We start from the raw sequence: 26,412 nt of genomic DNA on the forward strand, positions 1-26,412 counted from the left end.
TGAGCTACCTTAGGAAACAGTGACTTGGCTCTCCCTTCATCAGAGGTCTTCAAGAAAACATGACAAAGATAGGTATTATATAGGGTATTCTTGCTTCAGTACTGATTCTATTAGGGAGTCTCTGAGGCCCCTTCTTGCTTGGAGATTTGGGGATTCTGTGGTGTCAGTGGCACATTGTTCATTTCATGGCTCATTTGGCCCTCTTAGTTAGCCAACTCTCCTTACAAGAAATCCCTGGTGTCTTAATACAGTGCCAGAGGTACAGGGCACAGAACATTCATTTAACAAGTGGAATTATTTTAGTCAACATTTCCTTAAAGTACAAGATAGGATTCACATAAGATGAGTTTGTTTCTGCGTGGTTCAAGAATGTTGTTTCCTCCTCACTTTTATACTGCTTTCCCATCTTCTGTTGTCTCTTTTGAAAGGAAATTGTATAGATTTTCTCCCATTCATAGAATGCTCACATTTGTTGCCATCCTCTCCAGCTTGGCCTCTACCAGTTAGTTTCCTAATGTTGAAATCAAAGGCTGATCAGTGGCCTTCCTTTCTGGGGCGGGGTTGTTCTAGGGGTCTCTCCACCTCCGGGAGCTGTGCTGGTGCTACATTCTCTGCCCCTGGAATTCCCACTGGCCATGGCTTTTGCTGAGCAGTTGTTGTCTTGGAAATCTGAGGATGGTGAAGGGAAATCTGAAGATGATCCTGATGCCATCATCCCAGCTTCAGTCCTGCTACAAGTGGTTGAGCTTCTAGGTGAGTGAAGAATGATGACAGTGCCCTTGGTGGCCCAAGCTGCTAGGGTTTGTTATATAGACTGAGTATAAGTCTGACAAGCAATATTCCTGAGAAATGGGGCTCTGAGTGTACCCTTGTCACAGTTGAGGAAACCAGTGCTCACAGATGGCAAGCATATTGTTCAAGGTAGCACAGAGAGTGTCTGAGATAAAATCCAATCTGGAGTCAAATCGCATTTGAGGCCAGACTCTCCTTGAGCCCCGTTCAGGTTTCAGCCATTCTCTTAGGTAATGCATCCCTCCTTTCTTGTGAAAAATGTCAGATTGTGTAGAGGAGAGCTATGAAAAATCCCAAAGTAATTTCTTCTTCATGGAGCCTCACAGTCATTCCAGACTGATTGCTGTGTAAAAAATTGTTTTCTAAGATTGGAAAAAAAACATTCCTCTATGAATTTTTCATTCAAATTAGAATCATAATCCTTAGAAGCAGAAGAATTCTTAGAGACCATTAAGTCTAGCCCTCCTCATTTCACACTTGAGTAGACTTGGACCCAAAGGCTGAGGGACATGACTGAGGCCACACAATGGCAGAGTAAGGACCCTACCCTCACTCAGCCCTCTTACCCCTGCACCACCACACTGGGGAAGAACAAAATCCACCCTGTTGGCCCTGACATGAACATATCCCAAGTTTCTCCATCTTTCAGGGGTGTCTGAGACTTTCAGGGCTAATTAAGTAGCATTATCATTTTTTCCTATGGATGGTCTTTTCCCATCTTCCTGAGTTTCTGTTTGAGTCTTAGTGTGTTGCCAAGAAACTAGAGAAAGAAGTGATTTCTATTGTAGATGTCATTGCCAGGGGGAGAAGACTCTGCCATGGTAATGTGTCCTATCTGGTTGAGTCCAGTGGATAGACAGCCACCTGTTTGACAGCAGATGAGAACACCAGTTTCAGGTGCTTAAATTGCAAAAGCAGCTTGATGTGGACTCTTTTTTTAATAGGAAACTTCCTCTGGACTACTGATATGGCAGCATGTGTAAAGGAGCTGATCTTCCATCTCCTGGCAGAGCTCCTGCGCAAAGTACACAGCCTAGAGCAAAAGAAGAAACCGTCTGGCCTGTCTTCCTCCATTGCCCTCCAGCTCAACCCCTGCCTGGCCATGCTCATGGCCCTGCAGTCTGAGCTGCACAAGCTCTATGATGAAGAGACCCAGAACTGGGTCACCAGCAGTGCCTGTGGAGGCTCAGGAGCTGCGGGGGCTGACCAGGGCAGGTTCTCCACCTACTTCCATGCACTGATGGAGGCCTGCCTGGCTGTAGCCGAGGTGACTCTGCCCATTAACATGAGTGTGACCTCTACTGTCATGGCCTCCACAAACACCCCGAATCTTAGCGACTCATCCTCCTCCTCCTCATCTTCCCCGGGACAGACCCCACAGAGTCCCAGCCTCCTATCCAAGAGGAAGAAGGTGAAAATGAAACGGGAGAAGGCCTCCTCATCAGGTAAACGATCTTCCTCCCGAACAGTGGAAGCGGATGCCTCCGTGCTGAGTATTGGTGGCAGCAAACCTGAGGACATGCTTTGGTTTCACAGAGCCCTGACCTTGCTCACTATTCTTCGGCATCTTATCAAGAAAGATCCCCAAGGGCTTGGTGTGACTAATGATGCCATCGCAGATGCTTGCCAGGCCCTCGTGGGCCCCACCGCCCACAGCCGCCTACTGGTCATCTCAGGCATCCCCACACACTTGGATGAGGGCATCGTGAGGAGTGCTATCCGGAAGGCTTGCAATGCCCATGGGGGTGTTTTTAAAGACGAGATCTACATTCCTCTGCAGGAAGAAGACCCCAAAAAACCCAAGGACAAAGCCGAAGGAGGGGATAGTAAAACAGAGCCAGAGAAGCCTGTAGGTTTCCCCAGTGCTGACAGCCTGGATGTCAGCAGCTCCAGCAGCGTCACCCCCGCCATGAGTGTCAGTGCCTCTGCTTCCACCAGCCAGGCATCCATCTGCAGCTCCCAAGGGCTCTCCCAGACTGTTAGCGAAGTCTCTATGGAGCAGTTCCCTCCTGGTCTGGAGCTGGCCATCCCTCCCAGTTTGTTGGAGCCCCATGTTGTCTCCAGTCAGGAGAGTCTGGACATTTCTCTCTGTAGCACTGGAAGCTTGGGCAGTCTGGGGAGCCTGGGGGAACCCATTGATAATGCAGAAACAGCCTCCGTCTCTGATGTGGGATCTATGTATACAGTCACATCCTTGGACAACCAGCCCCTAATGTCTCGTCCCATCAAAGGCTTCGCCGTGGTAGAGGTAACAGCTCTTGAACCACAATGTGTCACTTCAATCCCTGTTCCTTTCAGCCCTCATGTTGTCTCAGAGCCACAAAGGATTATTTCCATTTCATTTTCATTCATGAGACATATATAGAATAGCAGTAACAACAATAATGACAGCGAGCATCTATAGAGTGCTTTAAGGTTTGCTAAGAGCTTTACAAATATCTCATTTGATCTTCAAAACAATTCTGGGAGACTTATGATCTCCATTTTACAGATGAAGAAACTGGAGCTGACAGCTGAAGTGACTTGCCCAGGGTCATATAGCTAGCATGCACCTGAGGCAAGATTTGAACTCAGAGCTTTCTAAGGAAAAGATAGCTAGGTGATACAGTGGACAGAGTTCTTAGAGTCAGGAAGAACTAAGTTCAAATATAGCCTTAAACACTAACTCTGTGACCCTGGACAAGTACATACCTTTGTCTGCCTCACTTTCCTCATCTGTAAAATGGGGTTAATAGCACCTCCTTCCCAGGGCTGTTACTGGATCAAGTGAGGTAATAAAATACCTGTCAGATCGTGAGCTGGTGGTGGTGGTGGTGGTGGTTACGATTCCTGGCTCCAGGTCCAGTGCTATATCCACTAGCCACTAGAGTGATGGAATAGCTTTTCCCAACAGTGTTGAGTTAAATGTTCTGTATTATACTTCAATAGAACAATGCAACTAGCAATCCTTAGTGCCTGCTGTGTACAAATCACATTGCTTGACAGGTCTATAGGAAGCAATACAAAATGCAGATTAGAAACATCCCTCATTGCCCCCATCCTTACAAATCTCACAATCTAGGTGGGGGATAGGGGAATCAAATGCCAACAGAGGTAACTATAATACCCAGGATCACACAGCTAGGACCTTCTCAAGTTCTCAAATGAAGTGCTCCATGAATTCTAGGGATGGGGAAGGTGAAGTTCCACTGATTGGAGGAAGTGATATCTGGGTTGGGTTTTAAAGGTGGATCATGAATTCAGAGTAAGGAATTCCAAGTGGGAGGAAGGCCTGGTCAACCACCCAATCACAGGGGTGGGAGACTACCATAAACACTATTACAACCACATGGTGTGAACACTTTGAGGCAAATAAATGCCTTTTATTGTTATCAAGAAAGTGCTGCTTACAAGTATTGTGAGGTGCACAAAGGAGGTTAGAACTGTACCCCCACAGTTTGGGATCCCTGATACTCTTGAAGACAAAAATAAGTTTTCTTGAAATGGCCTTGGCTTAAGAATTGGAGCAAGCCCATTAAGTCACTTATTTCTTCTGACAGCTCCTTTAGAATCAGCAACTGTTATGAAGCTCCCAAGGTAGGAGGGACTTTCCCTAAGCAACCTTTATTTTACTGAATGGGCAACTGGTCTTGTGATTGTCCTTCCCACTAGTAATTCTTGATTATAATTGTAGTAATTATCTTGATCAAGTGCTTCTGTTTTCTTGAGCCCTCTTGCCTCTAGGAAGATTGAACCATTTCCTGCTCCTGCTTATCAAGGAGTCCCACTCCCAGAGTCCTCTGGGCCTTTTGCCTTGTAGCATTTGTGCTAACTAGCAGAGGCAGTGCCCATGTCAGCAATGGGTTAGTGAGAAAAGGCCTCATTGGGGAAAGCTGTGTGGCATTTTCAAAACAAAACATGGAGCTCCTTATTGTTAAATTTTGTTTACAGAGACTTCGATGTCTAGAGGTCTGGGCTATCTCATGTTTTTCACAGCACATCTGTGTTACCTTGTACCCCTGACCTGCAGGATCAGGATTAGAGTGTGCCTGCCTTTAGGACAAGAAAGAAATCCCATGAGAAGGGCACAATGTTACACATTTTCCACATAAATAATTTCTTTCTCCCCCTCCACCCTACCCCAGAAGTAGCATCAATGAAATATGTTTAGAGGCTGACTAGGTAGCACAGTGCTAGGCCTGGAGAGTCAGAAGGATTTGGGACAAATCTGACCTCAGATACTTCTTTGTGTGATCTTGAGCAAGTCACTTAACTCCAATTGACTAACCCTTACCATTCTTCTTAGAATTATACTAAGAAAGAAAGGATTTTTAAAAAAGAAATATAATTGAGACCCATTCCTGAAGGGTCAGTCAACACTCCCAGTCCTGTAGCATCTGGAGAGCTGTCAGTCACAGTCAAAGCAGTTACAAGGCTATCCCTTGGAACCCAAGGCCATGGGGACATTTGCCAGAGAACTCTTTCTGATTTGTCAGGCCTTACAAGTTATTCTAAGAGATAGTTTTGTCTTATTGTCACAGCTAAACTAATATGCTCCCAAATAGTACTAGGCCCTCCTAAGTAGGAAAGTTGCCTGTGTGATTTTGTTTTTTGTGAATTGGCCAACCTGACAGTACCAGCCTTAAGTGGTTAATGGGAATAGATGGCTAGAACTGTCTTCAGAAAGAGAAAAGATAGAGACCAGTTCAAAGCTAGGGAAGAAAAACACCTCATGCTCTAGCATTTGATGATTGCTTTTCTATCAAAGCTTCAGATGATCCTTCTCATTATTCATACAGATACGCTCCCGAGCCAAAATTGAGAAGATCCGAGCAAGTCTCTTCAACAATAATGACCTGATTGGTTTGTCAAGCCTGGATGGTGAAGATGAATTAATGGAAATGTCAACTGAGGAGATTTTAACTGTGTCAACAGTAAACCAAAGCTTATTTGATACCCAAGGAAGCCCAGGACTAGAAGACTATTTCAATGATAAATCAATTAAAGGTACAAGTTACTCTATAGAGATGCTATCTAGGATGTAGTTTTTAGCATTTGGAGGTCTGAGGTCAAGGTATGGTCCTAGAATTACTTTTTTTCTCCAAGCACAATGCAATTTTTGCCCATTGGATGTTTGGTTTTGTTTTTCTTTTTGTCTGTCAGATTTTACTATAGAGAGAAATTACTCCCTTGGCCAGGCCTCCATCCAAAGCAATACATCTCAGGGAATTAGTCTCTCAACCAAGGCTAGATATTCTGTAGGCTCCTATAATAGGTCATCATAGTATTTAACCTTACTTTCAATCAAAGAGTTCTAAGTTTGCTGACACTTAAACCCATTTATTTTATTCTGTTCTCTAAAGTAAAGGAATAGAATCTTTTCAAGATTTTTTTTGATATTGATTCCCAAGCCTTCTCTTTCTCCAGTGAAACATTCCCACCTCCATTAGCCTTCTGTCAAGTTGCCATTTTCTCTCTCTATGCTCTCCTTCCATCTTCCTCAGCTCTCCCAAACTACAGAGTTCAGACTGAGCCCAGAACTGAACAACATTCCTAGCAATACGATTCCTAGCAAAAAGTTTACCTATTGGGTGTGACATGTCCTACTGGGTCATCCCAGGAGTATGCTGACTCTTCTCATCACAGCTACATAGAGCCTACCTACCATCTATCTGTGTTCTCTTTTGGACTTCACACTTATCCATGGCTGGTCTTTCTGTGCCTTGCATGTATATCAATTAGTTTTATTTCCTAATTATACTAAGGAGAAACCTCATGGGACCTCCATTTATACATAGCATTTAAAAAATCTAACAAAACTTTGTTTTATATGATGCATATTTGGCTTTTAAAAAATTGTGTTCCACATAGACCTGAAACTGGCCACTTGAACCATACTCAGTTCCCTCCTCATTGGCACTGAATAGTCCTTTGTGCTATTTATGCTACATTCTGGCTGGTATTAAGATTTTATGTCATCATCAGTCTGTTTTAGGGGACACACTAATCAATGTCACCTAAGAGAAGTAACAGTCCTTAAGGAAATGAGAAGAGAGGAAGGAAGGGAGATGATGAATTTTGTTGAGAAACTCTGAGACTGCCTTCTGGGGCCACAGTCAATGTCAGTGCCACACAGGATTGGTGGTAGAGAATCAGATTTGCATGATTAGGAAAAATTAAGAAAGCAGGAACACATGCTCAGAGACCAAAATAAACTTGTTCTTTCAGGATTGCATGTTGTATTTTTAAATCTTAGAACAGTAAACAACATATAATTTATAATTTCTAGTTCACGGGTCAAAGCAAAAGAGTTGGAATACTTCTTGCTCCCCATTGCCATTTCCAGGTTCTCCCCCTTCCCCCATTACTCAGTCACATCTATTCATATCTGCCACCCAGTCAAAGTCCTGGTAGCTGTTTTCTATTGACACCACCACGCTCTCTTCTCCCCCCCACTCCCCTTCCTTCCCCAGTGACTCTGGGACCTGGCTTACAATTTTTCTCTCCCCAACTTCTGTCCTCATGCTAAGAGGCTTCAGCATACGTACTGAGCCCCCTTCAAACACCCCAGCCACTTACTTCCTCAATCCACTTTCCTCTCATGAACTACTCCCCTGCCTCACCCCAGCCACACACAAAGATCTTCCATCGCCCACAAATGTACTACTTCTATGTTGAAGAATTCTGAAATCTCACTGACCATAATGAATTTTCACCTGTCCATCTGCCTTTTCTTATATAACCTTAGTCTCATCCTCACATGGCCTTGATTCCCTGGACTCCTCAATTCTCTCCAACACTGCCCTGCACTCCCACTTCTCTTTTCCTCATCTTGACCCTGTGGTGAACAATTTGCCTCTACACTGCCCTCCTCTCTTGAATCCCCTGTCCCTTATCAGAGCACCAATTACACCCCTAAGCCTGGGTTCACTCCCACCATCCATTACCTTCACATGAAGGTGGAGGTAGTCATTCTGCCTGAGGTCACTACACATTTATGTTATCCAACCTCACTTGGTCCTCGCTGCTGCCTCCTAACCATCTCCCTTTCCTGCTTTCCACAGCTCAGCTCTTCTCATTCCTCTGCAAACCTCCCATGGCTCCCTAACTCCCAACTCTCAGTAGAGAACAATGCTCATGTTTAGGGGAAAATGGAGGCCGTTTGCCTTGAGCTGCTTCTCTCCTCCTCCTCATCTCCTATCACTCAGGTGCCTTCTACCACTCTCTCCTTCACCTCTGTTTTACATGACTGTAAACTGTCTCTACTAGTTCCCTCTCATCTTCTCCAACATTCTGATGCCAAGACTTGTTGATTTCCCCATTGCAACACTGAATCTCAAAATAAACTCCTCTGACATTATCTCCACCTTTTTACAGTCCACTTGGACTCCTGCAATAACCCACTGATGGGTCTGCCTACCTCCAGTCTCTCCCCGCTCCAGTCATCCTCCACTCAGCCACTAAAGTAATTTTACTAAAGTGTAGACCTAGATCATGCCACCCCACTCCTCAATAAACTCCAGTACCTCCCTGTCATCTCCAGGATCCAATACCAAATGCTTTTTGCCATTCAAAGTCCTCCATAACCCACCCTGCCTCCTCTTTTTCCAGTCTCCTTAGCCCTTACTCTTTAGTTCACTGGCACTGGCCTCCTATCAGTGCCACAAACAAAGTGCTCTTTCTCTCTGCACTGGGCATTTTCTCTGGCTATCCCCTATGTCTGGAATGCTCTCCCTCAATGCTCTCCCTCCTCCACCCTGCCTACTGACTTCCCTAGCTTCCTATAAGTTCCAACTAAAATCCTTTCTTTTAATGGAAGCCTTTCCAATTCTCTCTCTGTTCTGGTGCCTTCCCTTAGTTAATGATTTTCATTTTTTCCTGTATATGGCTTGCCTTATTTAGATGTTTGTTGTCTGCCTTACAAGATTGGAAGCTCCTTGAGGGCAAGCACTGTCTTTTATATCCCTAGCACTTAGCACAGTGCCTGGAACATGTTTAGGCAGTTAATAATTGTTGATTGGCAACCTCATCTTTCTGTTAGATTTTACTCTCCTTGACATTTGGTCTGCATTGAACCTCTCAAATATTTAAATACTTCTCAATTATATTCAAAAGTACTTGAGAGCAAAGTGCTTTTCTTCTTCCATAAATACTATGTTTATCCTACTGTTTTGTCCTCTCTCGATTCCAGGAGAGAAGCTGGTCCCTGGGGCTCGAGAGGTCCTCACAGATATATTTAAAAGTTGTGTCCATTCAGAGCAGATGCTAAGCCTGACGCCAGCCAAGCCCATTAAAGTCTCTGACATCTATCTTAGTAAGGAACAAATCAACTCCCAGACACCAGGAAACCTGCTCCATGTGTTCTTTACCAATGTGCGCCCCCCCAAAAAAGTGCTAGAGGACCAGCTCACCCAGGTAAGTCTTCCCTCCCCTTCTGGAACTCTGTTGGTTGGACCCATATTGCAGGGGGCAGGGGGCTGGTGTAGAAAAGGAATCGGCACCCCAGAACTGACCACTGCTTTTTCTGTGGGAAGATTCTAAGGAAATATGGTGTGCCCAAGCCCAAGTTTGACAAGAGCAAATACAACAAAGCAGGCAAAGAGCAGCACCCTGTGAAGGTGGTGAGCACCAAGCGGCCAATGACGAAACCTCCCACCAAGGAGAAGTCTGTGCTTAACAGTGTCAGGTGAGCACCCTGGGCCCCCACCCTCAGAAGAAGAGCATAAAGGAAAGGCCTGAAACTTTCTGCTTTTTAGTCAGAGAAGCCCCCAAAGCTTTTTTCAAGCATGCTGCAATTTGGTCCTGTCTCTTCTCTGCTGTTAGAGTGTGATGATTGATGCTTAGTTCAGCTGAGATGTACAGTGAAAAAAACTTAGCCATTCACAGGAGCTTGAGTCTAGTCAACAAGCATTCGGTCAGTTATGCTGTGAGCCAAGTACATGCTAAGTCCTGGGAATGCAGAGAGTTTCTAGTCTAATGAGGGAGACAGTGCGCTAACAATTATGGACAGACAAGATATAGACAGGTTCCCTTGAGGATAATTAATGGAGAAGGTGCAAAGATGAAAGGGAATCAGAGGGGTCCAGTGTATAGAGTGCCAGTCCTGGAGTCAGGAAGACCTACATTCAAATCTAACCTCAGATATTTCCTAGCTGTGACACTGGGCAAGTCACTTGACCTTGTTTGCCTAGCCCTTGTCTTTCTGTCTTACAGTTGTTACTAGGTCAGAAAGTAAGAGTTTTTTTAAAAAGAGAATCGGGAAAGGATTCTTATTGAAGGTGACCTTAGCCTTAAGTAGAACATTCTAGAATAGTGTTTCATAACACCATGAGCTTAGATGTCTATAGTACTTTCTTTATATGCTATATTATCTCATTGAATCCTTTGAACCAAACTAGAGGGATGTAGAAAGAGACCGTTATTATTGTCTTCGTTTTACAGATAATGAAGCTAAGGCTCAAAGAATCTGGACTTTTTCCAGTGGTGGAGCTGAGCTTGAGCCAGAGGTCTCAACATGCCAACACTGTCTCCTCTAGGAGCCTCTTCTTCAAGTTTTGTTACCCTCAAGTATATAACAGCTATGTTCATCTTTGAACTAAGCTAGCAGTGTGTTAGCTAGCTAGGCGAGGACCCCGGGGCCTTACAGATGAGGGACATGGTGTTGACTGACTTGTGGGAACAGTCATGTAAAAGTGCTTTCTCATCAATAGATAAATGGGCAGTTCTGTATGTTTCAGAAACGCTTTCTTCTCAAGTTCTTTAAACAGGCTTAAATCAGCTTTGTTACTAATTTTCTTAATATTCCCAAGAGTACAAAGGAGAACCAGGAAGCTGATTTTGTGCACCTGCCCTGTTTCTTAAAGCCTCAAGCAGAAACCGTTGTATTCAAATGTTTGGTTTTATAGCAGGACAGCCTTAAGTGAGAAGAAGCCAATTGTGAAGCCCAAATCACCAGAGAAGAGTAAACCTGATGAAAAGGACCCCGAAAAGTCACCCACCAAAAAACAAGAAGGTGAGGCATAGGGAGAAGCTTGGGAGCTTTGGCTTCTAAGCATGTTTGAGACCAGAGGGGCCATTGGACGCTGATAGTGTGCTTTCTGGCGGAGGCTTTGCTTGGCTCTCAGACTCGAGAGAAGATGCTCAGATCCAGGAGGCCCTGCTTGATTCTGCTTTCATAAGCACAATAGGAGATGCCCAGAGATATGAAATTGGCTACTGCAAATGCTGACTGATCCATGGTGCCCAGGGGCACAAAGCCTCCTGGCCACAGCAAGGGGCAGGTGGCTTTCTTCCCATTAGGAAATCCTCTGGGTTACTTGTCCATGATGTTGAAAAAGGAACTCTTAATTCTGGTAGATTGTAAGCTCCTTGATGGTCAGAAATGTTGTTTGTCATCTTTTAATCTCCAGCACCTACCAAGGCACCTAGCATCTAATGAGTGAGTGGTTGATAAGTGGAATTTTACTGAGTTCTCTGAGCTCCCTGCTAAGCTAGAGATTCTCTGACTCAGGCTGAAGTTCCAACAGCAATAGAGAATTTGTCTTTGTCTCTCCCTCAATACTCTGCACAGTTCTCTGCACAAAATGGGTGCAACCTAAAGGTGGTAGTTTGTTGGATTGGATGTTCTTAAAGATTAGTACAGGGGGCAGCTGGGTGGCTCAGTGGATTGAGAGCCAGGCCTAGAGATGGGAGGTCCTAGGTTCAAATCTGGCCTCAGACACTTCCCAGCTGGGTGACCCCCATTGCCTGTCCCTTACCACTCTTCTGCCTTGTAGCCAATACACAGTATTGACTCCAAGACAGAAGATGAGGGTTTAAAATTAAAAAAAAAAGATTAATACAAATTGTGTTAAGAAAATAGTTTAGGAATTCAAGCATGGCTTCTGGGGAGAGAGAAAATCTGAAGGGCAAAAAAAGGAACTGATAAAATTGGACATTAGAACTGTTGTTCCTTTCTGATTGTGAGTAATGATAAGGTAAGCTCTCAGAATTTCAGAATGCTCACAAAGTAGGGAGGAGGAAAAGTATTAGTAAACCTTGGGCCATCCCAACCCTAGAGTTAGAGGAAAGGAAAGGAGATTGTGGGGATGGGTTTACTGGGATTATAGGATGAAAAGAAACAGGATTCCCTCCAATTCTCTGCCCTCAATATGCTAAGGATCTCTTGGAGAGAGAGCAAGGACCCAGATTACCCATAACACTGCAGAATGGTGAAAGAAGCAAGAGCTGAGTAGACGAGTTAACATGCCGCTCCAGTCCAAAATGCTTATATGCCCCTGGACCAGTCCCTAAACTTTGAAGTGCTCCAGGCACCAATAATCTCTGAGATAATCCTTGCAGGGAGGGTGCCATTCAGCATTCATACAAGGGGTCTCTTCATCTGGGAATTTCCTTTACCAATGAAATCACAGGTCTAGTGTCTGTCTACATATTGTCAGTGCCATTAGAGGTGCCTATATAAAGTTCATTAGGTGTTGAGAGGTGGGATAATCAGGGCAAACTTCATTAATTGAGGAAGCATTTGAGCTGGGCAAACATCCACAATCTCAGAGTTGAAAGAACAATAGAAGCCATTGAATCTAGCCTGTACCTGAACCAGAATTCCCCATACCACATTCCAGACAAATTGGCATCTAGGCTCTTTTTGAAGATTCCCAGCTGCCCCGGTGTGCCAGCAGTGTGAGCAGGGGTATGGAGGTGGGAAATCTCAGAGTATGTTCAGGAACCACTTCTAGCTTGAGCCAAGGTCAGTGTTCTTATAAGGCAGGAGTGAGAAGTGATGATGGAAGGAAGTTGGGGGCTAGAGAAGGCAAGGGTGACAGTGCAAAGAACCTTCAATGCTTGACTGAGAAGGCTTGGTTTCTTACTAGTCCCTGAGGAAAAATATCTGACCCTGGAAGGATTTCACAAATTTGTGGTTGATCGAGCCAAACAAGACATCCGCAGCGTCTGGAGGGCTATTTTATCCTGTGGCTATGATCTTCATTTTGAAAGGTAGGTGGGTCTCTCTTGGATTTCCTGGACTGAGTTTTCATAAAACTGAGCTGTTTAACTTGGATGGCATTTTTTTCAAAGTCCAGATGAATTATTGACAAGAAATCATAACCTCTAGCGGCTTGAGTTGTTTTCCCCTCTTGTGGTATTTAGATAAACTTCCTCTGGTTTTTGGAAGGTTCCTTGTGATAAATATGATGATAAAGAGTGATAAATTTCCTGATGTGTGCCAGGCATTGATAGAAGAGCTCAGAGATTCTTTCTCTCCTTGCCTTTTTCCCAGTCAGGCATTCACTGATCCATGTCATCCCTTTTCCATTAGCCCTCCCATACAGAGCCAGAGTTACAGAGTAAGATAGAGGCACCATACATCTAACAGTTACTGACTCTTAATCGTTCCAGCACAGTAGCTCTTCCTGAACTGGACTGTGTAAGATTTAAATTAGTGTCCAATACTTAAAGTATTGTATTTTATAAAGTTTATTATCTAACAAAATAGAACCATGTGACTAATGTTTTTCAACCTGCTCAAAAAGCCCGCTCCACCTAAGCTGCAACAGAAAGGCAAGAGAGTGAGAGATGGAACTCCACAGAATTTATATCCTGTCTATGTCAGCACGTAATGACAGGAAGATTGTGGGGTGCTAGGAATTGTAGTTTTGCTGGGAATCCTAGTTTTTTTAGGGTAACAGATTCTAATTGCATAACTGGTAGAATGAATGTAGTCAGCACCACCTTTGGGCCCCAAATGGGACATTAGAGCCAATGAGCCACATTCTTCTCTTCTTCCATCCCCAGGGTACTCTTCCTCAAATATCATCTAATCATCAGGCCCATGTAGTTGATCTCTGGTGTTAAGGCCCTTATTATCTAGTCACTGACATATCTCATTGCAGCCCTGACTATGTCTCTTGCCCAAGTTAGCTTCACACGGTGGCTGTTTATCCTTGGATTCTTTTCTAGATCCTGCTAACCTTGATCTTTAGCTAAGTAGATGAATTCTTCCTCATTCTCATCTTCTTTCTCTTCCCTTTGCTAGTCTTCCCTATGTTTTCCTAGATAACTGTCCATCAGTCCTTAGAATATAGCCATATCCCTTCCCAAACAAGGGATAGACAGAGAAGAATTGTCTTGTAACCAATCCAGTAGCAGACTTGCACTAAAACCTGAGCTGATCCTTGCTTATATTTGCCTTTACTGACTTGTTGAACTTGACTTCCCTAACAGCTGGACCTACAGGGCCCACTCAATATTCGCTTTCCTTTCCAGTGGAATGCATATTTCAAGCAGAAAAACTCTGCCGAAGTAAAAGAAATCTCCCCCTCCCCAAGCCACCCTGCCACAAATGGAGACTTTCCAAAATAAAAGGTCGCCATTGGCTTCATTATGGCCAAGCTCCCCTAGAAACCTGTGTGCTGTCCTCTGACAGAAGGAATGATTTCCCTCCTGTTTTCAGCCTGTTTTCTCCTTAACCAAAGGCTCAGAGTTGAGCCACAATGGGCTGGTCACCGAGGAACCAATTGGCTTCTCTCATATTGGTTCAAAAAAAGACCAGCAATTTGAATTTATTTATGCATTTAAAAGAGCGGCCGTTTCTTCTGAACCAAAGACTACTTTCAAATGGGATGGAACTCGGACCTGAGAGTGCCCCAGAAAGCGGTTCATTAGACCCCAGTAGAACAGTGTCAGTTAGCAGAGCTTCTGAGCCTTCAGTGTATGAGAAGCCAAAGGCGGATGCCCAAGTCCTTCTAAAGTAGGTGTGTTTCCTACAGAAACAGAGCAGATCCAAAGAGGATCCCCATTCCCCATCTAGTGAGAGGGCTGGGGCTCAGCTTTGTCCTGGCAGAGGTTCAGGGCATAAACAGGTATTGGGCATGGTTAGTCATCACTCACTCTCTGGCCTAGCAGCCCTGGAGGCTCTGGCTCTCCAAGCATTTCTTGTACTCTATGGGAAGACTTTCCACTGAGTTCTCTGCCTCTGGTATGTGCTGGGTCCAACACAGTATTCAGACCCCAAAGTTCAGTTGCTGTAGCCCAGGAGCCTGGAAGACTTTCACTGAACTTAATTCTTTGGAAAAATTTGGGCAGGGGCAGGGGGAAGCTTCCTATGAAGGGTGCAGTTCCTAGGCAATATGCAGGGGCAACTGGCCCATGGCTCCAGGCACTGAGAGCCACCAGGCATTTTGCAAAGTGAATTTTTGAACCTGAATGACATTTCGTTAAGGGCTTCATCCAGACCTAATCCCAGATCCTGGCTTCTAATGGTGTTGTTCTTTAGGTGTGCCTGCATTGATGCCAGACATGCACAGAAGACATCCAGAAAATGGACCCTGGAGATGGACGTGGCACTTGTCCAGTATATCAACCGCCTGTGTCGTCATCTCGCAATCACCCCTGCACGGCTCCACCCCCACGAAGTGTACTTAGACCCTGCAGACACCACTGACCCCAGAGTCTCCTGTCTCTTGAGTACGTGCACCTAGAAAGGGTTCACACTGAGACTCGGCCAGCCTAGTTGGGAAGATTGACCTGAGCTCATGGTGCCTGGCCAGCTGAGTCAGTGTCCACTGCTCTTAGTATGGCCAAAGGCTTCAGGATTTCTCAGGAAGTGAGGAGGGGATGCTGCCTGTACAGAAAAACTCTCTCTGGGGGCTCCTATGAAGACTATCAGGTGCAGAGTGTGTGTGAGAGACAGACAGACAGACAGACAGACAGAGACAGAGAGAGAGGGAGAGAGACAGACAGAGACAGAGAGAGAGAGAGACAGACAGAGACAGAGAGAGAGGGAGAGAGAGAGAGAGAGATCTTGATTAGTGGTCAGAATGCTGGCGTCCTGCCTGTGGGCCAGTGCACTCTCCCCTGGGTAAGTCCCACCAGACTTGACTCTAACTCATGCTATTCCAGCTTCAGAGAGTGTGAAATAGCAGCAGTCGCCCAGGCTGCCTGACTGTGTCCTAACTCCCTCCATTATTGCTACTCCAGATGTTCCCATCGAAAGCTTACGTCTGCGCTTTGCTCTGCTCCAGTCCTTGAATACCACCCTGGAGACATTCTTCCTGCCCCTTGTAGAACTTCGGCAGACTGAGGTGTACGCCAATAGCATCGCCGCCTTGCTGCAAGAGGCCAAAGGTCAGGATCTGTGGGCAGGCCCAGTGGTCCAGGGCAGGGCCTTCTGGAGGCTTAGCTGAACAGAGATGCCAGCAACTAGCCCAGCAGCCCTGTGTCATCTACTCCCCTCCTTGGGTTACCAGTTAGGCAGCAAAAGATATATGCTGTCTTCCTGTCAAAGCTGTATACTGTGGGCTAGAAAGGGTCTTGAGAGATCACCAAGGCCATTGGGAGAAGCATCACTCCCCCAACCTCAGCTCTAGCATGGAAACGGCAGCTAGAGCCAGCACTGTTCTCAAGTCACAAGCTGACGAGAGTAGCCTGTACTTTTAGAACTCGTGGCAAGAGAAGGGTTCAGGCTGGGCATGACGGCCCACAACTGGGGGCCCTTCTGTTGGAGGATCACTTGGGCTCAGTGCTTTGGCACTGATTGAAAGTCCAGGTTAAGGTCTGGACCCATTGAGTGGTTCTAGGAGCTTGTGCAGGGGAGTGGAGATAGTGAGGGCAAGGCGTAAAGAGGAGCAAACTGGCCCGAGGGAAAAGTGAACAGAGGAGAGCTCCCATTCCAGTCAGTAATGGACTGGGGCCTAGGAGTGGCCACCATATCCAGCCTGGGTAAGATAGGGAGACATGACCCCAATAAAATGGGGACAGACCGACAGAGGCAGAGGACCCCTAGCCATGACAAATAGCAAAGTGTCTGCAGCAGGTGACAAGCACAGGAAACTGGGAAGGCAACAGCTCAGACTAAACATGTCCACCTCCTTTATGTAGGGCTCATCTTTTACGACACAAAAGTGACTGTGATGAACCGAGTGCTGAATGCTACTGTGCAGAGAACAGCAGACCATGCTGCCCCAGAAATTACTCTGGACCCACTTGAAATCGTTGGAGGTAGGGCTTGGCATGGTCTCCTTTGGAGATGCAGCCTCACCCTGAGGCTTCTGGCCAGAACCTCCTAGTGACACAGATGTCCTTCTCTCTGCACAGGCGAGATTCGCTCTTCTGAAAACTCCTACTTCTGTCAGGCAGCCCGGCAGCTGTCCTCCATCCCATCCTCCCAGCTCTGCGTCAAACTGGCCAGTGGAGGCGATCCCACCTATGCATTCAACATTCGCTTCACAGGAGAGGAAGTCCACGGGACCAGTGAGTTGTGTACCTCACTGAAGCTCACCTGCCCTCCCTGAGGCTACCCGGCTCCTTTCTCTTCCCCCAGCAGTCTCTTTTTAGCCCATGTTACCCAAGGTTGCTTGATTAGCAAGGCCAAATAAGTACTGCCTTTTGGGGTTTTGTTCACTTATCTGTTTTCCTAAAAACAAACTCATATTTGTTTGGTTTTTAATGTTCAGTTCAGCATACCTTTTCTTCCTCCACTCTATTGTATTGTTTTCTCCAGTTACATGTAGAGACAACTTTTAACATTTGTTTTTGTTTTTGTTTTTTTTGACATTTTGCAATCTAAATTCTCTCCCTCCATCCTCCCTGAGGAAAGAAGCAATGAGATTTAGATTATGCATGTGCCATCATGCAACCTGTATTATAATGAAAGGGATTTTTATTGGTAGTGAGGTGCCACAGCAGATAGAGCACTGGGCCTAGAGTCAGGAAAACCTGAGTTTAAATCCTGCCCCAGCTATGTGACTCTGGGCAAGTCACTTTACTTTCAATCAGCGTTAATTTCCTTATCTTAAAAAAAAGGATAATAATAGCACTTCCCTCCCTGAATTGTTGGAAGGAACCAAAGAGAGATTTGTGGAAGTGCTTTTCAAACCCAAAGTCACTATAAAAATGCTACCTATTATTGCAATTGTTACTTCTATATCACCTAGATTTCTTCTTGTATCTCTCTCCCTCTCATCTCCCAGAAGCCACCCTTGATATTTCTGATCATCTTGGTTCTCCTCTGAGGACCCTTGAGGACCTCTCTTTGAAAAGACTAAATTAGAGTCTTGCCAAGCATGGCTTCTGAAGAGCTGACACTTCTCAAGTCTGGTGAACTGGCCCACGTACCCCCCAAAGAAACAACCCCCAGTTACAGACTATCACAGAGTGAAAGGCAAACAGCCATGATTTGAAGAAGTCCTAAGTGAAGGAACACTTGTTTCAGGGTGCTCACAGCCCTGGCTTCTTGGTCATCACCCTGGCAGGTTGAGGATCCCCAAAGTGGAGATGAGCACAGATTCTCCTCTGCTCTCTGTACTAGAGCAGGAAGTCAGGGAAAGGCCCTGAGGCTTAGAGAGAACCAAAAGCTTAATGTTGCCCTTCGACTTAGCCTCCAGCCAGTACCGATGAACTTCATCATTAGGTCTCAGAGAGTAGTTGCTAGCATGGGGCCTTTGAATAGTCCTAGAGAGTAGACTCTTGAAGGGCCTGCCATTTATTTGGGTCCAAGTTGGATCAATAAAAATCCTTTGCTTTTCAGCACATCTCATGAGTCTACAAACTGGTGTTTGTCAGTTGGGTGGGCCTCTGTAGTTTTGTGAGTTTTGGACACAAAAGGAGGAGTCATCTTCTCAAGGGTCAGCCTCTCTGTTAGCTTGGGAAAAAAGGGCTGACCACCTCCATTCTTCAAGCTTGATAGGTCCCTTACTGCTGGCTCTCCCTGGAGACAGGAAGCTTACTCACAATCTTCTGGGGGCAAATGCTCAGAAATTTCCAGGGTTCTCTTTAGAGAAGGTAGATGACCTCATTCTGGAGACCAGGGAACTGCAACAGACTGAAGCTTCTGTGTTGTTGTCTTGCAGGTGGTTCCTTCCGCCATTTTTTGTGGCAGGTGTGTAAAGAACTCCAGAGCTCTTCCTTGTCCCTCCTCCTGCTGTGTCCTAGTTCTGCTGTCAACAAAAACAAGGTGTGGCATCCCCAGAGAGGTAAACCCTGTGAGAAAGGCTGTATGGTGTAATAAAAGGAGCCCTGCCTGAATTTGGAGCCCCGGGACCTGGGTTCCAGTGCCCACTTTGCTCCTTACCACTGTGTGACCTCAGGCAGAGGCATTTAACAGAATTTTCTAGGACTTCGTTTTCTTAACTGCAAAATGAGGGGTTGGTCTCATTGTGGGTTAAAGAGCCTTTGAATTTGTGGCTCATTCCTCAAGCTCTATTTTCTCCAACAGTCAGGGTTTGGTACAGTGATCAGCGTTGTATTTTTCTCCACTAAAGCCCATGAGAGTCTTTTCCTTAAATAACAGATTCCCCATCTCGGTCCAAGAAAAGCGTCTGTCTCCAGAAGTCAGCCCCTCCATGTCACCTGGTGCCTTCTGGTGAAATGTGGTGACTTCCTTGCCTGGTCTTTCAAGCCATGGGGAGAGGATTTTCTCTTGGTTGTTTGGTCAGTCATTGGTCAATTGGTCAGTCACACCTGCCTTTGGGTTTGGCTTCCAGGGCAAGTACATCCTGACTCCTAGTCCCATCACCTATGGAGAAGAGCAGCTGCTTCATTTCTTTGGACAGCTGTTGGGCATTGCAATCCGTGCGGATGTTCCTCTGCCCTTGGACCTCCTACCCTCCTTCTGGAAGACCCTGGTCGGGGAGCCCCTGGATCCTGATGTGGATCTCCAGGAAGCAGACATACTCACCTACAATTATGTCCAAAAGTTTGAAAATGTAAGTAGAGGCAGAGGACCCTCTTTGCCTCTTTGTGCCCGTGGCCTGAAGAGGGACCAGCAGCCACTAGGGCAAGCAGAGAAATCATTCTCACAGGGCCTGGCCTCTAAACTAAAACTTGATTTAAGAAAAGCCTCCTCAATCAATAGGAATCTTTGACCTTTCTGTCCATGCAGCACACTGACATCACATCATATCACATCACATCACATCTTGCTCGCTCTCTCGCTCTCTCTCTCTCTCTCTCTCTCTCTCTCACACACACACACACACACACACACACACACATTTTCATTTGACAGGTGTTGGCCTGTCTGCCACCCCCAAGTCTTCCTCTCAGACTCCCTGCAGCCACTTGGCCCTGAAAGGCTCAGTGTGGCAAAGACTGGCCACAAGTAGGAAGGCCATGATGGGAGGTCAAAGTTAGTTCCTTTAGATCTGGCTTGAAGGGGCAGAGTGGGGAAGAGGGACAGCAGAGGAACTCCAGAAGGTGTTCTCCCCCATTCCTCCCACTTAGCAATCCTGCATCTCCCCTGAGGCCTTCTGACCGGGGTGAGAGTGGGTGCCTGCTTTGGGGGAGGGATGGACCAGATGACCTCCGAGCTCTCCTCCAGCTGAGACTCTCAGCATGGGAGTAGATTTTCAGAGCAGTACAAGTGCATCAGGAGCTGATTCTCCTGGGTTATCATCCAACGTGGCGGCAGAAAGCTTTCGCCGCCCCTCCAAGGGCAGGTTCCCTTTCCTCTCTCTCAGCTTAGCTCCAGGGCCCCTGACCCTCTTGCTTCACTCACATCTGTTTACTGTTTAACTGAGGTCAACTCTGGATTGTCTCCTTTGACCCTGGGAGAGCCCAGGAGCCTGAAGAACTGAAATCTGGACCCAAGGGGAGCTTGCCTCTCCGGGGACAGTGAGCGTCACACAGGTCCACAGCCTCATCAAGCCTAGAGACCCCTTCTCAGAATCGTGCCGTTAAATGTAGGAAATAAAGAACACGGGATTACAAAGGAAACCCATTACATTCAAATGTAGTCAGAAAATAATTTTACAAGTTCATGGACTCCTGTTCTAGCCAAGAGTTCTACTAAATCTTCCCCCCCCCCCCGAGTTCCTGAGGGGGAACAAAAGCAGCAGCCTGGGTCTTCCTCCTGCCCTGCCCCTCTTCTAGTGGGGATGGTGGCGCAGACCCAAGATCATTGCATCATTCATCTTGGAAGAAGGAATGGAGAGCAAGGGAAAAACCTGTGCATGGAAAGGAGGTTTTAGTGCTAGTTCTGACTGTGCCCAAGTCACTTCCCCCTCCAACTCACCATTTTATTCTCTATAAGACAAGCATGTTGACTTGATCAGCTCTCGGGTTCTTCCAGTGCTGACGTTTTCTAATAGATTTTCCAGCCCAGCCAGTCTCTGTTCTAAGGCCTCTCCCAGTGCCTCTGTATTCTCATGTCCCTACTTGCTCTAACTAGGGCTCTGGGAAAACCAAGCTCCTGAAGGATGCACGGACTTCCTCATTTGTCTCTGGCCAAAGTCCTATGAGAGGAGCTAGCTTTTAGGGAATACCCAGTTCCCTGCATCGCAAAGTGCCCTGCTCTACCCAGCCCCTTTGGGTGAGCTCACAGAACTTCAGAAAGGAAGGGACCAGCGAAGCCCCATTCTCATCTGTCTAAAGGAACTTGGGGTGGTAAGAGGTCTTCTGGGCCTGAGCCAGAGGGCTGCCTGTCTGGCCATGATGGCCGTATTCCCACCTGGTGTAGTTCTCCCAGACCAGCTCTCTCCCACTCTAGATTAACGATGAAACAGAACTGGAGGCCCTTTGTGCCGAGATCGCTTCCCAACATCTGGCCACCGAGAGCCCTGACTCCCCCAACAAACCGTGCTGCAAGTTTACCTACCTAACCATGACTGGCGAAGAGGTGGAACTGTGCTCCCGAGGAAGGCACATACCCGTCGGGTGAGGCCCCTCTTCTCCCCAGTTTGGCTTTTGCCCACTGACACCAACCCCCCAGACGTGTGCGGAGGTCAGGACCACCTGGGAAGAGTCTGGGAGTAAAAGGAGGCTGTGCTGTTAGTCGGGCGATGGAGACGGGAGAGATGAGGATGCGTCGCAGCAGGGAGGGTCCTGAAAAGGAGGATGAGGGCCTAGAATGGGGAGAGAGGGTGTGATTCCCAAGAGGGGAGTTCCTTCAGGCTTGGGAGAAACAGAGGAGCTCCCAAGTTCTCTCCATCCTGAATCCATACCTACAGCCCCACTGTCTGTGGTCACCTTCACCCCTAGGTGGGAGAACAAAGACGTCTACGCCATGGCCATCCGGAACCTGCGGCTGCGTGAGCTGCAGAACCATGACTGCGTGATGGCCGTCCGGGCAGGCCTGGGCTCCATCATCCCCCTGCAACTACTCACCACCCTCACCCCTCTGGAGATGGAACTACGCACCTGTGGCCTCCCTTACATCAACCTGGAGTTCCTGAAGGTAGGAGGCCCAGAGACCAGAGCACTATGGGTGGGAGGAAGGAGTTGTCCTTCCAAAAGGGATGGAGCCGTTGGGGACCAGCCACTGTTAGGTGCCCCCGATGTGCCGGGGACACAGAGGCACCCACAGGCCCTGCCTTCTGGGAGCCCCCAACCCCGGGGAGGAGGCGGCTTGTAAATCACCAGAACATCCATGATATGGACTAGATGGAGGGTCATTTCAGAGGGAAGCTGAGAGCAGCAGAGGGCCAGGAAAGGCTTCCTGGAGAAGGGGTTCGAGTGGAGTCTGCAAGGAAGCCAGGAAGGCAGAGGGGAGGGAGGAAAGGGAGGCAGCCATGGACACCGCCCGAAGCAGAGAAGTGAAGTCACTGTGGCTGGCTGTGTCAGAATGGAAAGGTAGGGAAGAACAATGTGGCGAAGGGTTTTAAGTACCAAATAAAGGATTTGGCATTTGATCCTGGAGGTACTAAGGAGCCCGAAGAGGTTACTGAGTAAAAGCAACATGGTCAGAGCTGCATGTAAATAAAAACCGAGCAGGGAAACCCCTTGGAAGGCCATCCCAGTAGTCTAAGCAGGAAGAGATGAGCGTCTGTGGAGAGGAAAGAAAGTGCCCATTTGGGAGACATGAGGAAGTGGCCAAGCCTGGCAGCCTTGGGGGAGACTGTAGGCAAGGGGCCCTGGACAGAAGAGGGGCGGCTGGGGAGAAAGATAGGGCTGGACAGACAGATCAGAGAGCTGCCTGCTTCAAGATGATGATGGAGGCCCTGGGGAGGACGAGGTCACTGAGTGAGAAGGAAGGGAAGGGGATTCCCAGGCTGACCTGAGAAAAGGCCCAGATTCATCCCCTGTGGAGGCCACCAGTGGTACCTCTCGTGGCTCTTCACTCCCCTCTTCAGTTCAGTAAATAGTGCTAGGCTGGGCCTGCCCTCGGTACCCAGAGATGGAAGAGCTGCAGGTCCTGCCTCTAAGCCATGTGCAGCCTACTTCCGCTGTGTTGGCCAACTCTTCATGGTCCCGTTTGGGGGCTGGGGGCTGGGGTGCTGGAGAGATTCGCCATTTCCTTCTCCATGGATTAAGGCAAACAGGTTAAGTAGCTGACCCAAGGTACCAGGACTCCTCTGCAAAGAGCTTATCAGGCCAGGGGGACAGAGGGAGCCGAGGGGAGGGCACAGCCCATGGGTCACACCTGCACTGGACAGAATCAGCAGTCCGCCTCCTGTGCCAGTGTTTGGGGCCTCATTGCTCCCTGTGGTCTGCAGTGGCTCGTTTGGAGTCCCAGCAGGACAGACCAGGGCCGAGGCTGGTCCTTCTTCTCCTGCCCCAGAACCCCCCAAGTGCCCGGGCTCTCTCTCCTACAGGCACATACCATGTACCAAGTGGGTCTGATGGAGACCGACCAGCACATCGAGTTCTTCTGGGGTGCGCTGGAGATGTTTGCCCAGGAGGAGCTTTGCAAATTTATCAAGTTTGCCTGCAATCAGGAGCGGATCCCTTTCACCTGTCCTTGCAAAGACGGGGGCCCAGACACCGCCCACGTGCCCCCGTACCCCATGAAGATTGCACCCCCAGATGGCACTGCAGGTACCTTTTCCCCGGGTCACTCCCATAGTCACTGGAGCCCAACTGAGACCATCGTGCCCACCAGAGGGGGAGGGGAGGGACCCACCTGGCCGCCTTCTCCTCCCCTTCTGGAGGGAGCTGACGGCTCTACTCGGGGCTTGTTTCACAGGTTCCCCAGATTCCCGCTACATCCGGGTGGAAACCTGCATGTTCATGATCAAACTTCCCCAGTACTCGTCGCTGGAGATCATGCTGGAGAAGCTGCGCTGTGCCATTCACTACCGGGAGGACCCCCTGAGTGGCTGAGCAGAGACTGGGGAGGAAGCCCGAGCCAGGGCCGCGTGGAGGCACAAGGAGCTGCCGCTGCCCCTGCCGGGGGCCCCCAGACCCTGGAGGAGCTGGGACGGGCCTTCTTTCGGACTTGTGTCTTTGTGTTCCTGTCCTTCTGGAAGGCGGCCTCGCTAGCTCCGCTGGTGCTGGACTGGGGCGTGGCTGCCTCACTCGCTCCATGCCTGTTTGTAGGATAGTTTAGTACCAGTTTGGTGTGACTCGATCTCCCCAAACACGGAGCCACGTTGCTGGGTAGAGTCCGGATCTAGGCAGCCCTCCGCCCGGCCTGAGAGCATTCCCGTGGGGCACCGTCCCCCCTACTGCCTTCAGCGAGCCCGGCTCCCCCAGTCAGCTCATAGCTCTCTTCGTGCCCCCTTCCCCGGCCTCGGCGCACCCAGGGCTCATCACAAGCCGCTGTGAGGGGCTGCAGAACCAGGAGGTGTGGATGCTCTTGGCTGTTCTAGACTCCTCCATCTGCCCTTGGAAAATGGCCGCAGCGCAGGCAGCGCTAAGGGGCCGGACACGTTCCTGGAGGTCCCCTCCCCAGTCTGTTCAGCCCCAGTGCCCATGGGCCACTGTGGAATTCTGGGAGTTGGAAGCCTCCTCAGCTGGCCAGGGCCCCGGGCTGTGGGGCCTTTTCCCAGGGGCAAGCAGCAAGCCCTCACTTCCAGCTTCCTGATCTTGTGCTCCGCAATGAGGGCACGTCTGCCCGGGGCAGGGGAGAAGAGGGCCCCCACCACGTAGAAAGAGGCCAGGATTGGAGGGCTCCAAATCGGGAGGGTGCAGTCAGGATACTCACCTCTAGGGGCCTGACGGGGAGGGGGGAGCCCTGGGTCCCAGAACAGACAACTGGGCAAGGGACACCAAGGAAGAGTCCCTCCAGGTGGTCCCCTGGACCAAAACGGGGAAAACCAGCGGTTGATCTGCGTGAAGGGGACGCCAGAGCCCTGCCCCTGCCCCTCCCCCTGGCACACAAGCCCTTGTACAGGGCAGGGCTCTGCCTCTGCTGCTTCTGGTACTTTACTGAGCGCTACTAACTCTCCCAGGACACTCGACTTCAGGGGCTTCTCATGGAATCGCAAAGCTGTATTTATTGTATATTATTGTGAATAATGGGAGCTCTGAGTGCGAGGTCTGGAGGGCTTTGGCACATACATGCACCCGAGAGAGAAGCCCCTTCTTTCCCCTGCCTGATGGTCCAAGTCTTGTACCCCGAGTGAATGGAATGTGTGGGAATCTTAGCGTGGAGAGCTGTCCTTGGCTCCGTCTCCTCCCCTTGTCCTTAGCAGCCGAATTAATACCCATTTTATACATATGTGTAGATGCAGATATATAAGCGACCCCCCCCCCCCCATCTCTCAAGTAAAATCCAGGACTAATCTCTACTACTGAATCGATCACATTGTCAGGTAGCTGGAGCCTCCTGGGGAGGGCGGGCCAGTCCCCACACTGGACACCCCCTTCTGTTGGCTCCCTCCAGTGAGAGCGCGAGCCTGCTCCCTGGTAATCCCTGCTCTCCTGGGCTCCCTTTCCAGCCACTCCTCCAGCGGACTTGAAATTCCGTAGCTACCTCCCCTCCTGGGGTTTGGGAAGCTCCTGCCAATCCCACAGCCCCATCCATGACAGCTGTGAGTCCCCTGGCTGCTGCTAACGTCTTGCTCCTTCCTCCCCTTCCCAGAGGGCGCAGCAACGCCCCACCCCGGCCCGGAACATGTGCTACAAGGTTCTGTGGTGTATATTTATTATCATTATTTATGGTTGCATTGAAGAGGCGCGAGGGCCTGTGCGGCACGGGGACAAACAAGTCGACAATAAATACCTTCCCTCCATTTGGATTTCTCTCTTTGGTCATGTTATTGCCAAGCCTGGCTGAGAACAGGTTCAAAGAGTTACCGAGAATGATGTGTGCTTGGGTGGCTCTGACACGTGTGACCTGCCGCCACATGGCTTGGAAATAAAAACTTTTCTAATCATCATGGCTTCTTTGCACTTGAACCGTAGTTACTACTTCAGCTCCTCATTCAGAAGTCTGTGTTTGCACACGAGCATCTGCCACCTTTTTTCTAGTTTGGGGTCCTGGCAGGACGAGCTTCCCCTACAGGGAATCCTCATGTCCCAAAGCCCTCTGCGCTGGCCTCCCTTTAGCTAGGCAGAATCGCACCCCAGGCCTGGCATGCAAAGCAGACTCTGCAGGAACCACTTTGTGCATTTTTATTTGCACCCATTTGTAGATATTTTGTACAAAAGGAAGTCAAGCTCACGGAGCCCCACTTCTGCCCCCTCCATTTTTTCACCGTCCCCAAACTCACTCCTGCTCTGCAGAGAATACCATGAGCGTAGCCTCCCCCCAGCCAGGCAGGCAGGCAGGCTCAGGGCTCCTTGTATCTCTAATCTGCATTTCTGGACTCAATAAATGCTTAATTTTGGTGGATGTCCTTCAAATGTCATTATTTGGGGCCATCAGCACTGACTGCTGCCTTCAAAAGCCAACACTCGCCCTCCTGTGCTTCCCTGCTTTGGCTGTGGCACCTTCCTGATGTGTTTCCGGGCCCCAACATCATCTCATAGCCTCCAGGGGACAGA

At 48.3% G+C, this 26,412-nt stretch overlaps 1 protein-coding gene across 8 annotated transcripts in view; it reads left to right on the top strand.

Annotated features, from left to right (window-relative positions):
* The window catches only part of HECTD4 (HECT domain E3 ubiquitin protein ligase 4), a 225,708-nt gene extending 199,906 nt beyond the window's left edge, over positions 1 to 25,802 (top strand). For 7 of the 8 annotated variants that reach the window (XM_056821721.1, XM_056821726.1, XM_056821724.1 and 4 more), the window contains exons 60-76: positions 571 to 753; positions 1,737 to 3,040; positions 5,571 to 5,778; positions 8,963 to 9,186; positions 9,306 to 9,457; positions 10,677 to 10,783; positions 12,642 to 12,765; positions 15,044 to 15,234; positions 15,748 to 15,894; positions 16,648 to 16,767; positions 16,864 to 17,019; positions 18,618 to 18,721; positions 19,251 to 19,472; positions 21,254 to 21,420; positions 21,745 to 21,940; positions 23,298 to 23,520; positions 23,669 to 25,802. In XM_056821721.1, the coding sequence (XP_056677699.1) occupies positions 571 to 753; positions 1,737 to 3,040; positions 5,571 to 5,778; positions 8,963 to 9,186; positions 9,306 to 9,457; positions 10,677 to 10,783; positions 12,642 to 12,765; positions 15,044 to 15,234; positions 15,748 to 15,894; positions 16,648 to 16,767; positions 16,864 to 17,019; positions 18,618 to 18,721; positions 19,251 to 19,472; positions 21,254 to 21,420; positions 21,745 to 21,940; positions 23,298 to 23,520; positions 23,669 to 23,805 (3,965 nt within the window). In that variant the 3' untranslated portion in view covers positions 23,806 to 25,802. The remainder of the gene's footprint in view (positions 1 to 570; positions 754 to 1,736; positions 3,041 to 5,570; positions 5,779 to 8,962; positions 9,187 to 9,305; positions 9,458 to 10,676; positions 10,784 to 12,641; positions 12,766 to 15,043; positions 15,235 to 15,747; positions 15,895 to 16,647; positions 16,768 to 16,863; positions 17,020 to 18,617; positions 18,722 to 19,250; positions 19,473 to 21,253; positions 21,421 to 21,744; positions 21,941 to 23,297; positions 23,521 to 23,668) is intronic. The other variant, XM_056821722.1, reaches the window with a different exon arrangement.
* Positions 25,803 to 26,412: the final 610 nt, after the last annotated feature.

Source organism: Monodelphis domestica, chromosome 3 (assembly GCF_027887165.1).
Source record: "Monodelphis domestica isolate mMonDom1 chromosome 3, mMonDom1.pri, whole genome shotgun sequence".
In the NCBI taxonomy this organism is placed as follows: domain Eukaryota; kingdom Metazoa; phylum Chordata; class Mammalia; order Didelphimorphia; family Didelphidae; genus Monodelphis; species Monodelphis domestica.